The sequence below is a fragment of the Cololabis saira genome, chromosome 14, assembly GCF_033807715.1.
Source record: "Cololabis saira isolate AMF1-May2022 chromosome 14, fColSai1.1, whole genome shotgun sequence".
NCBI classification, from domain to species: Eukaryota; Metazoa; Chordata; class Actinopteri; order Beloniformes; family Belonidae; genus Cololabis; species Cololabis saira.
In genome coordinates this window covers 32,185,442-32,198,520 of record NC_084600.1, presented here as the reverse complement: position 1 = coordinate 32,198,520, position 13,079 = coordinate 32,185,442, and the positions used below count along the sequence as shown (strand labels likewise).

Sequence of the window (13,079 nt, the reverse complement as noted above, 5' to 3'; positions counted from 1 at the left end):
CAATAACAAAAAAACTAAAATACATATAAATAAATAAAATACATAGACATAAGACAGACACCAACTTCAACATGTACACAAAAAGGAAAAAAATATTAAAGGACATACATAAACGAACAAAAAACGTTAAGTGCTCCCCTTTCAGTTGTTGAGTCCTCCATATATCTATGCGTCAAATAATCCATTGACCAGCATTTAGAGTAGTAAGCTTTTAGGTGCAGTTAGATCTCTTCATGTCTTATACTATCTTAGCATTTCACCCCCATTTTTTATATAGCTCCCCCATTTAGCCCAGTTTCTCCCAAATTACCTGAGTTTTGGGAGCAGAATGCTAACGCTTGGTTTGCTCAGGCAGAGGCGCAGTTTGCACTGAGATTACGGCGGACAGCACCAAATACTACTATGTAGTAGCAGCTTTTTCCAACTCAACCGCGGCGAGGGTGGTGAGTCTCATTGAAAATCCACCGGCAGCTGACAAGTAGGACACCTTGAAAGTGCATCTGAAGGAGACATTTGGCCGGTCTGAAGCTGAACGCGCTCGCCAGTTGTTTTCCCCGCCTGGGCTTGGTGACTCGAAGCCCTCTGAACTGATGGATCACATGCTGGCTCTGCTTGGCGACCACCAGCCATGTTTCCTTTTTAAGGAACTTTTCCTGCAACAGCTCCCTGACTATGTCCGTTTAGCCGTGACTAACTCTGTCAAGACAGACTTTCGCCAGTTGGCCGGGGAGGCAGACACATTTTTCTTAGCTGGGAAGAAGTGTTTTGCGGCGACGTCCCGACTGCCTCCGTGGATGACTGTGTGCTCCAACCGCTCTCTGTCTCCGCCACTGCTGTGGTCAGCCGGGTAAAGCCATCAGGGATGTGTTTTTACCACGCCAAGTTCGGCAGCAAAGCCAAGAAATGCCTACCTCCATGCAAATTTGGTGCGTCGGGGAAACGCACTGGCCACCACTCGGTAGGAGCCCTGGGTGTCGGCCAACCTGCAGGCTTGCTGTGTATCACAGACTCCATCTCCGGTCGCAAGTTCTTGTGCGACACAGGCGCTCAGGTGAGCGTGCTGCCGGCATCAGTTTTTGATATACGTCAGGCAAAACAAGGCCCCCCCTAGAGGCTGCTAATGGTACTGCTATCCCTACGTTATTTTGCTGACCAGCATTTCACCTTGGATTTTGTTCTGGCCAAGGTGTCCACTCCCCTCATAGGTGCTGACTTTCTTTGTGCCAACGGCCTCCTGTTGGATGTGGGAAACCGCCGTCTCATCAATGTTAAAACGTTTGGCTCATTGGCATGTAAGTGCAGTGTTATGGCCGCAAGGAAACTGTCCAGCGCTGTTTCACCAGCTGACGTTTTCCCCCCTACTGTTAGAGTTCTGTGACATCACTATACCTACCTTTTCGTCCACTGCCACGAAACACGGCGTGGAGCATCACATCTCCATGGAGGGTCCGCCTGTGTACGCCAGTGCCCGCAGCCTCGATCCACACAAGCTCGCCATTGCAAAGGAGGAGTTTGCCTCCATGGAGAAGTTTGGCATCATTCGGCGTTCTGACAGTCCCTGGGCCTCTCCCCTCCATCTGGTTCCCAAGGCCAATGGCGGCTGGCGTCCGTGTGGTGACTACCGGCACCTTAATGGTGCTACCACCCCTGACCGTTACACTGTACCCCACATTCAGGACTTTTCAGCCCACCTGGCTGGAGCGTCTGTTTTTTATAAGAAGGATCTTGTACGGGGCTACCATCAGGTGCCAGTCAGCCCCCAGGACATCCCCAAGACTGCGGTTATAACTCCGTTTGGGCTTTTTGAGTTTTTGCGGATGCCGTTCGGCCTCAAGAATGCTGCACAGACCTTCCAACGATTGATGGACGTCGTACTGCGTGACTTGTCATTCCTTTTTGTGTACCTGGATGACATCCTGGTCGCCAGCGCATCTGAGGCAGAGCACCTGTCGCACCTCCGTCTCCTCTTTGGTCGTCTCTGTGATATTGGTATGATCATCATTCCTGCAAAGTGCCAGTTTGGACTGCCTTCCATGGATTTTCTCGGCCACCACATCACCTCTGCCGGGGCAATCCCTCTGCCGTCCAAGGTGGAGGCTGTCCAGCAGCTCTCAAGCCCTACCACGGTCAAGGCTCTACAGGAGTTTCTGGGGATGGTGAATTTATACCACCGCTTTATCCCCCATGCTGCTCATCTGATGCGCCCTCTTTATGAGGCCCTCAAGGCAAAGACCCCCAAGCACATCATCGCCTGGTCAGATGTCATGCTACAGGCTTTCTCAGACACCAAAACGGGCCTTGCGGGCGCAAATATGCTGGCTCACCCTATGCCTGTGGCTCCTGTGGCTTTGACGACTGATGCCTCTGACTATGCCGTTGGTGCTGTTTTTGAACAGTTGGTTGTGGCGGTCTGGCAGCCCCTTGCATTTTTCAGCCGACAACTCCGCCCTAGTGAGCGAAAGTACAGCACTTTTGACCGTGAGCTGCTCGGCCTTTACTTAGCAGTCAGGCATTTCCGTTTCCTGCTTGAGGCCCGCCCATTCACTGTTTTTGTGGACCACAAACCGCTGATTTTTGCCATGGCAAAAGGCTCTGAACCATGGTCTGCCAGGCAGCAGCGCCATTTGGCTTTCATTTCAGAGTTCACAACTGACATCCGGCTGACTGCCTCTCTTGTGCAGCTGTCGGTGCAGTCCATCTCGGCATCGATTATGCTCGTATGGCTGCAGATCAAGACTCCGACCCTGGCGGATGTCTCTTTTGATGATCATGGCACAACTCTGCTGTGTGACGTGTCTATGGCACAGCCACGCCCGGTGGTTCCACCTGCATGGAGAAAGCAGGCTTTTGATGCCGTACATAGCCTATCACATCCAGGCAGGAAACCGTCCCAGCGCCCGTTGGCCTCAAAGTTCTTCTGGCACGGTGTGAAGACGGACGTGGTGAGTTGGGTGAAGATCTGTGTGGCATGCCAGCGTGCCAAAGTCCACCATCACGTTAGAGCCCCACTGGAGCGGTTCACTGTCCCTGAAAGGAGTTTCGACCATGTCAACCTGGACCTGGTTGGGCCCCTTCCCACCTCCAGGGGCTACACTCATCTCCTGACAATGGTGGACAGGACAACTCGGTGGCCGAAGGCGGTCCCGCTGTCTTCGACAACTGCAGCTGATGTAGCTCACGCCTTCATCAGCACCTGGGTGGCCAGGTTTGGAGTCCCCTCTGACCTTTCCTCTGATCGGGGGGCCCAGTTTACTTCTGAGTTATGGACTTCCATTACCCAGCAATTAGGGGTCTCCGTCCACCGCACTACAGCTTATCACCCACAAGCCAATGGCCTCTGTGAAGGCTTTCACCGATCCATGAAGGCTGCCCTAAGAGCTAGTTTAAGGGATGATGGCTGGGTCAACAGGCTCCCACGGGCGATGCTGGGGCTCTGTACCGCACCTAAAGAGGACCTGCTCTCATCCTCTGCTGAACTGGTTTACGGCCAGCCCCTCCCAGGGGATTTCCTTCGCTGTACCACAGTCCCCTGGTTGGCACCGGAGCAGCGAGGTGCTCTGCTGGACAGGACCAGGTCGTTTCTGCCAGTCCCAACCTCATACCACGGTGCTCCTCAGGTGCGGGTCCCTACTGATCTGCGGGCGGCGGAGTATGTGTTTGTCCATCACGACGCCAATCTGGGCCCTCTGCAACCTCCCTGTGATGGGCCGTACCGGGTTCTGGAGCCTGGTGACAAGGACTTTGTCATTGACCTGGGTGGTGAGGCAGAACCCATCTCAGTGGACCGCCTTAAGCCTGCTCACCTTGACTTGGACCGCCCCGTTGTGGTGGCCCAGCCTCCTCGCCTTGGTCGCCCCCCTGGCAGGCTGTCCCCATCGTCAAACCAGACTCCTGCTGACGTCCCTTCCTACTCTCTGGTGCCTGCTGGAGAGCCGCGGAATCGTTTTGGACGGGTCATAAAGGCCCCAGGTCGTTATTTGGGGTCAGTGCTTTTGAACTCTGGGGGGACGTGTGTAGTGGCCACTCACTAGCAGGACACTGTTTAGTTTCAGTAGGTTAGAATTCACAAGAATCTAGCCGTTATTACTGATGAAGATGAGTTTTCAGTTAGTGTTCTGTTACCGTTGGTGACGGGCAGTTGTAACGAGAGACTGAAATAAACAACTCCAGTTTTTTCCTTCTTCCACAAAAAGCGTTTTTCAGCTCTTTTGTTCCCAAACTCCTACAGGCGTGGCCTAATGGCTCAACAGCACCCCCTAGAAAACTTTGTGCCTCAAGCCCCACAATACGGTTTGACATACATCCACGAAAATTGGTACACACCTGTATCATGTCGCAACTTAAAGAAAAGTCTCTTGGCGCCATGGCCGAAACCGAACAGGAAGTCGGCCATTTTTAACATTTTGAATTAATCGCGTAATTTTGGCACAATTTATGCCCTTCTTTCGGCATTTAATACAGCCCGACCCGCAACGTGCACCCAGGTGTATTATACATCAAAATGTTCGTCTCCATCCTGCAACGGCGCGCATGACTTTACTCTTTCAAAAGCATTACCGTGGCGACGATAGACGTTCCCATAAAGGCACCAAATTTTGCACGCAAGCCAGGTCTGGCAATACATTTTATATTTCATGGTTCGCATTAATGGGCGTGGCCTAATGGCTCAACAGCGCCCCCTAGAAAACTTTGTGCCTCAAGCCCCACAATACGGTTTGACGTACATGCACGGAAATCGGTGCACACCTGTATCATGTCACAACCTAATCAAAAGTCTCTTGGCGCCATGGCTGAAACCGAACAGGAAGTCATCCATTTTGAATTAATCGTGTAATTTTGGTGAAATTTATGCCATTCCTTCGGCAGTTAATGCGGCCCGAACCGTAACGTGCACCTAGGTGTGTTATACATAAAAATGTGCATCTCCATCCTGCAACGACGCGCATTACTTTTCTCAGTCAAAAGCATTACCGTGGCGACGATAGACGCCAAAAAGCGCGCCCCCCCCCTTCATCTGGTTGGTCCATATTTGATAGTTCCTACTTTCTGCCATAACCTTTGAATGGTTTGACATAAAGACTCGTGGGTGGTGTCATCTGACTCAGTATTGAGTACTTCACCTTCATTGACATTAATTAGCCCCGCCCCTTCTTCTGATTGGTCGATATTTTATAATCCCTATTTTCTGCCATAACTTTTGAATGGTTTGACATAGAGAGTCGTGGGTGGTGTCATCCACTAAATGTCCAGGCCTGAAGAATCTACATGCAAGTCATACAAGCGCTTCCACTGCAGCACGCCTGAACGTACACAAGGGTGCGAGGGCCCGTTCATCGCTGCTTGCAGCTTTAATTTACATGTTTAATTTACACTTCATTTAGTACAGATCATGTCCACGTCATGTGATATTTTCCGAGTGTTTTCTGTTAAGGTAAGAGGTTGGTTTATTTGTTGAAAAATGTGTTATTGAGCCGCTCTGTGGCGTAGTCGGTTAAGCAGTGGCTCATATACTGAGGCTACAGTCCTCCTGTAGCAGTCGCAGGTTCGAATCCTGTTCTCTGCACCTTTGCTGCATGTCATCCCCATTCTCTCTCTCTAACCCTTCCTGTCTGTACACTTTGAATAAAGGGCCACTAGAGCCAAAAAAAAAAATTTTATCAGGCAGTATGCCGTGTCTAAGTCTTACCAGCAGAGGGTGAATTCTCTACATGGTGTGTGCAGGGACAACAGAAGTCTGGCGTGAATACATCCAGAGAAGAAGTGTACACTTGAGTGTGAAGTTGCTGTTTTTGTAGCAAACTGTGAAGATTAATATGACATAAATTTGTTCTTTGCAGACTAAATTAAAAGAGTCTTCAAATTAAATTTGTGGAAGGAAGTTTCATTCTACACCACGCTACACCATCAACCTTATCTTCTACGGACTGGTCAGGAAAGACCTGCCTATCAGCATCATAAAGAGTCATTAAAACTGAAAAATTCAGGCAGTGATTGAGGTTTTATTTTATTTTACTGCTTTTGGTAGGCCAACCACAGTAGCCACAAAAACACTGAAACTGAGTAAATGTCTACAGATTTTTACAGAAACAACCAGTTGTTTAATTGTCTGCGCCTGTATTATCACAATTTGAAAAAAAAAAAGAAATTCAAGATAAACAGAACATTGAAAAGATTATGTATTTGATTGATTGCAAGTTAAATTTGAAAATCTTTTGATTAATGCCGGTCAAAAATGTATTATTTCAATCAGCTGCATATTACATACAGTTCTGTTAAAAGACTTAGAACCCTCTAGACTTGTTTCATCACATAACAGGAGAAGCACTTAAGCTTAAATAACATCCATATGTAGTTTTACGCCTAGAAATCCTGTCTATAAAAATTATGAACAGAACCGGTGACAAAGGGCAGCCCTGCCGGAGTCCAACATGCACCGGGAACAAGCCTGACTTACTGCCGGCAATGCGAACCAAACTCCTGCTCCGATCATACAGAGACCGAACAGCCCTTAATAGAGGGCCCTGGACTCCATACTCACTGAACGCCCCCCACAGAATAGCACGAGGGACACGGTCAAATGCCTTCTCCAGATCCACAAAACACATGTGGACTGGTTGGACAAATTCCCATGAACCCTCAAGCACCCTGCGGAGGGTATAGAGCTGGTCCAGTGTTCCACGACCGGGACGAAAACCGCATTGTTCCTCCTGAATCCGAGATTCAACTATCGGCCGTATTCTCCTCTCCAGTACCCTGGAGTAGACTGTCCCAGGGAGGCTGAGAAGTGTGATCCCCCTATAGTTGGAACACACTCTCCGGTCCCCCTTTTTAAAAAGAGGGACCACAACCCCGGTTTGCCACTTCAGCAGCACTGTCCCCTTCCTCTATGCAATGTTACCGAGGCGTGTCAACCAAGACAGCCCTATGACATCCAGAGACTTGAGGTACTCAGGCTGAATCTCATCCACCCCCAGTGCCACTGAGGAGCTTACGAACCACCTCAGTGACCTCGGCTTGGTGATGGACGAGCACATCCCGAGTACACACTCTCTGCTTCCTCAGTGGAAGGCATGTCAGTCAGTATATATTCTTTAGGTTTTAACAAACTTGGTATTAACCATTAATATATATGCAGACAAAAAATAAAGAACAAAGCTCTGAATCTGCACTGTTACTGTTCAGCTTGAGTTTCAAAACTTGATCATATTTTAACTAATTTTATCTTCTTCTTTTTTGTTTAAATTTTAAATAATGCTTTTTATTTATGTTTTAATGTATTTGTAAAGCACTTTGAATCCCTTTGTTATTGAATTGTGCTATAAAAAAAAACACCACGATACCAAACAAACAAACAACTTTTAACCCTTTAAACTGTCACATTGACTGAAGACAGCTGAAATGTTAATTACAGGACACACTTTAGTTTAACACGTCACCATGGAAGCATTATTTTATATCTCTTCTAGAAGAACCAACTCACTTGTCCAGGACAGTGACATGAGTTGCACAAACAAGGGGATTCGAACTTTAGCACAGCTGTTAATATAAAAAGAAGCAGCTTTAAAGTTTACTGGACGGATGATAGATGAAGGATACAAATGTTTATGTAATCTTTTTTTTATGTTTATGTAATCTTTGATATGATCACATGAGGTTCATGATTTATTGATCCCTAATGATGTGCCCACTGTGAAGATCAGCCCAACTCATGTGTCTGAGTAGTCGCATCATGATTTCAGGATGTTGCATCACAAATACTGACGGTCACCCTGAGCGAGCACCCTGAGGATGGAGGAGCACCTGTATAAAACCATGATGACATTCTCCTTGTGTCACATCAGAAGAACCAAGAGATGAAGCACAAGACCCAGAGCAGGTGACGAGTCCCACCCGTGGTCGGATGGGTTTCTGTTGGTTCAAATGTTCTGCTCTGTTGTTTGTTTCATCATCTGTGGTCTCTGTTGTCACAGGCTGATGGAAAACTCCAGCTTCAACAGCCTGACGCTCCAGCTGGAGGGGCTGAACATTTCCAAAGATGCTGTCCACCCAGTCTTTGTTTTCTTCCTTTTCTTCTACATCTTCATCATGATGGCGAATGCCAGCATCGCCATCCTCATCCTCGTGGAGAAGAGCCTCCACCAGCCCATGTACCTGCTCTTCTGCAACCTGCCGTTCAACGACATGATGGGGAACACCATGATAGTTCCTCGCCTGCTGGCCGACATCCTGCGACCTCCATCCGAGCGTCTCATTGGCTTTCACGAGTGCGTGCTGCAGGCATTCATCATCCACCTGTTCGCCACCTCCTCCCACACAGTGCTCATGATCATGGCCTTCGACAGGTACGTGGCCATCTGCAGGCCGCTGCGCTATGCCTCCATCATGACCACCAGGATGGTGGTGAAGCTGACAGCGTCAGCATGGGGCCTGGCCTCTGTTTGGATCGTGATTCTGATCGGCCTGACGGTGCGGCTGACCCGATGCAGGACTCTGATCATGAACCCGTACTGCGACAACGCCTCGCTGTTCAAGCTCTCGTGTGAGAGCGTGTTCGTCAACAATATGTACGGCTACATCTTTGCCGTGGTGCTGTTCAGCAGCTCCGTGGGCAGCGTGGCCCTGACATATGCCCGGATCACCGTCGCCTGCCTGACCTCCAACAACAAATCTCTGAACAGCAAGGCCCTGAAGACCTGCAGCACCCATCTGGTGTTGTACTTGATCCTTCTGGTCTCCGGGCTGACAGTGATCATCCTGCATCGCTTCCCTCAGTTCTCAGAGCAGAGGAAGCTGATGGCCATCCTGCTGCAGATCATCCCCAGCAGCCTGAACCCCATCATCTACGGGGTCCAGTCAGCGGAGATCATCAAATCCATCTCTAAGCTGATCCGATCTAAGTCCGTCCCGCTGGTCTGATCCCACACATTCAGGGTTTGTAGTCTGACGAGAAGATGAAATAATGTTTCTGACCAAGCATGACTGAATCTGCAGCTGCAACTGTGTAAAACCAGGTCGGAACATCAGAACCACATTCTGGACACAATGTGATAAAAACTTGCTCTTTTTGAGACTAACCTTTAGTTCACTGTGGTATTTGTGACATAGATAGCATATAAAAGGTGCACCTGTTCACAAACTCCAACACAAAAGCCTAATAAATGAATAAATAATCCTGAGTGTGCAGGTGTGCAGACCTCAATATTTGGTGGTATGGAGCATTCAGGTGTGTGTTAAATCAATGCCTCAAAAACAAAAGAGGGGAATCATGAAGTTGCATGCAGTGAACAAAGACACATCCAATATGGGGGAATGTTACGATTAATATTTTCACTTTGGGTACGTGAACTATAATTTAATAAGAAAAGAGACAAAGCTTTGATGTTCAAAGAGTAACAAGAAATATTTATTCACACAAAAAGAAAAACTAGATAGCAATTATTACAATTCAATATACAGTATATAGCCTATACAGAGAGATGTATGTGGAAACCACATACACACCACATTTCTCAGAGTTTCTGTCCTTCCTTTTTTTTCATCTCCTCCTTCCACTCATCCACAGATTTTCCACTAACAGCGGCACAGTATGATACCCCCCAATGCAAGTGTGGCCTGTTTGCATAGTTTTTAGTTGATCACACTTGCTACAAGTGTAGTGCAAAGTCTGGTGACAGGTCTTTCCTGCTGCTGTGTACTGCCCTGAAGCAGCAGCTGCTGCTGTTGCTGCTGCTGCTGTTGATGCTGGTGTAGCTGCTGTTGCTGCTGCTGGTGTTGCAGCCTCGGCTGCCTTCCTCTTTCACCCTTTAGCCCTTTAGCTGGAGGTAGGAGGTGCTCAGCGACAGCCGGAGAGATGATATGCAGCAGCAGCACCAACATCTGATCTCATCTGCATCATTGACTACCAATGCATTCCCTGCCTTACATCTTACTTCAGCATCGCCAGCAGGAAGGAAGACAGAGGACTGGCCAGACACTTCCTCCCTGGATGCAGTGTCTCTCCAGGCCTCCGGCCTCCTCCATGATCGTGACCGAAGAAGCGTCTTTCTGGAGCGCTGCAACGAGTGACCCATGAATGTTCCGAGCCCCAGAGGAGCCGAACAAGGGACCCTGCATGCCTCGACGTGAACGCCTTTGGACCAACCTGGAGCTGAAGGAGGCCAGCTGCGGTGCCCATGCTGCATCCACAAGGAACAGGAGAGAGAGAGAGAGAGAGAGAGAGAGATGCTCTTTATCAGGATCCCCTGCTGAGCGTAACCACCCTTTTGTTCACCAAGGAACACTGACCAACCAGACTAGACCACCATTTTTCTTCAACTACAATACACACAACACACACATAATCTGAAGTTTGTGTTTACTGTTAGTTAGTGGTTTTTGTGTAGTTTAGCCATCAGAATGTATCCTTGTGCAAACAAATTCTGATTAATATGAATGAGAGAAGTTGTTTGTGTTTATTTTATTCAGATTTGTCGCAACTGCTGGTTGCAAAGGCTTGTGCTCGGACTCCTTCCTTCACTATTATTCTGAGGAATAACTTACCTTGAGACTGATTTCGCTGTTTAGTTATCATTTTCCTGATTATGTCAGGTGGTGCCCCATTTTGATTAATTCATTTTGATAATTTGATAAATAATCTACTTTATTTATTATTAATAATTGTCGAAGGACAATCATTAATAACTCTTTGATAACTGAACCAGCCCCCCCCCTTGTGGCACAATAATGTATAACAAGCACCTCCCAAATATACACACAACAAAGGGAGGGCATTACAAGACAACAAGTGGGGTGTCATGTGTGTATTTTTCATGTTGGTAATAAAAATAAATAAATAAATAAAATAAAAATGTGCGCATCCATATGGAAGGAATTATAGGATGTGCACGTCAGCATCACACAATCCCTGGTTGCCCTTTGACGCTGTAGTTGTCATATCATCATATTTCTACAGGTGACAATGGCGTTTAATTGACAGGCTAAATACAGTTGCAAACTTCCATTAAAGAATTACAAACATAGGAACACATACCTTTTCTATTATGACATAGACATCCTTGATCTCTCAACGTGGATTTCTTTGACCCAGCGGGACACAAACTGGTTATGAGCATCCAGACCCTTACCCCTTCATGCTCAGCGGGATTGCAATAGAGTAAGGATTGATATAATTGATTGCACTTATTTCGGCACTGAGTCTGATCATCCTTAATGAAAAGTTTGAAATAGCCCGTCATGACCACACAAATTAATAGCAGGGTGCAAAGTGGTGTCTATCCGATTCGAATGATAGATACTTCTTTCGGCCAATCAGCAATGAGGTATGTCACCCGAGACAACCTACCATTCCAGCTTGGCAACAAAACGTCAAAAACTGAGTCACAACGACATCAAGCCGTTTGACTCCATTTTTGCCATTGGGTTTTTTAATTAGGGGCCGAGCACTGACAGTGCGAAGGCCCTATTGTATCTGTAGGAATTTTTCTTTCTTTCTTTCTTTCTTTCTTTCTTTCTTTCTTTCTTTCTTTCTTTCTTTCTTTCTTTCTTTCTTTCTTTCTTTCTTTCTTTCTTTCTTTCTTTCTTTCTTTCTTTCTTCAGACGAAAGGAGGGCCTTTTTGCCCCCCTAAACATACCCCAAAAGTCACCAAATTTTGCACGCAAGCCAGGCCTTGCGAAAAATTTGCTATATAATGGTTTGCATTAATGGGCGTGGCAAAATGGCTCAACAGCGCCCCCTAGAAAACTTTGTGCCTCAAGCCCCACAATACGGTTTGACGTACATGCACGAAAATCGCGACTCACCTGTATCATGTCGCAACTTAAAGAAAAGTCTCTTGGCACCATGGCCGAAACCGAACAGGAAGTCGGCCATTTTGACTTAATCGTGTCATATTTGCAAAATTTATGCCATTCCTTCAGCAGTTAATACGGCCCAAACCCATTCATTGTGTATGTGTTGCCGCCACGCAAGAGCGGACCGCTCTGCCACCGAGCGGCACGAAACAGGGCACATGCCGCGGCGTTGCGTCTGTGCCCTACCCGGCGGCAGGCGCGGCGCAATCTGGGGGCGCACGAGCGCTTTCAAAAAAAAAACATTTGCTCAGAGTGAATTTTTTATTTTTTTTTAGAGCGCTCGTGAGCCCCCATGCGGATTGCGCCCTGGGCAGTCGCCCATATTGCCCATAGCTAAAACCGGCCCTGAGTTTAATACCCGAAAAACCTCAATGACACAGATATGACTGCACTAAACTGGCCAATTTTGGAGAATCTGTCTCAACCATTCCTCTTCAAAAATCTCTAAAAGCTCCCCAACAGGAAAATCCGTGTTGATCCAATAAATGCTGAGATGTTCGAGACTGGATTTCTAGAGTTTTTAGTTTTTCACTCCATCCAAACAGATACGAGGTAGGACGTGTTTCAGACGCAAATCCTATCTTCATTTAATCTGTTTTGGAATCTAAAAAAACAGGCCTCATTAGGAGGTCACGTCCTGTTTGCAGAAACTAAACGATGTCTTAACAGTGATACAATACAAACATGCACAGAAGCAATTAAAGAAGAAATCTTTAATGAGGAGGTGAAATGAGTCGTTACCGTGGCAGCAGACAATTACGTATCGTTGTTTTCTGTCTATAAAACCACAAAGGGAACCAAAATGAGTCCCTGTGGTGTTTTTTTCTTTTTCTCTGTATGATTATCATTTTTAGTGGAAAAGTCTGATGTAACTGTCTCATTAAAGTTTTTGGCCTCTCGTTAATAAAAGGATGACGGTTAGCGGCTCCGGTGAAGTTGGTGTTTATAATCAGGTGAGAGAAGACATTGTTCCATGTTTGTTGTGAAGCAATTGTCTTCTGTCCGTGCTGTGTTTTGGCTTGTCTTCTGTCCATGCTGTGTTTTGGCTTGTCTTCTGTCCATGCTGTGTTTTGGCTTGTCTTCTGTTCATGCTGTGTTTTGACTTGTCTTCTGTCCATGCTGTGTTTTGGCTTGTCTTTTGTCCGTGCTTTGTTTTGACTTGTCTTCTGTCCGTGCTGTGTTTTGACTTGTCTTCTGTCCATGCTGTGTTTTGACTTGTCTTCTGTCCA

General features: G+C 47.0%; 1 protein-coding gene across 1 annotated transcript; it reads left to right on the top strand.

Moving 5' to 3' along the window:
* The first annotated feature begins 7,974 nt into the window (after positions 1-7,974).
* On the top strand, positions 7,975-8,916 carry LOC133459272 (olfactory receptor 8G17-like). Its single transcript, XM_061739147.1, has one exon. It carries the CDS (start codon positions 7,975-7,977, stop codon positions 8,914-8,916), a length of 942 nt encoding a protein of 313 aa, XP_061595131.1.
* The last annotated feature ends 4,163 nt before the right edge of the window (positions 8,917-13,079 follow it).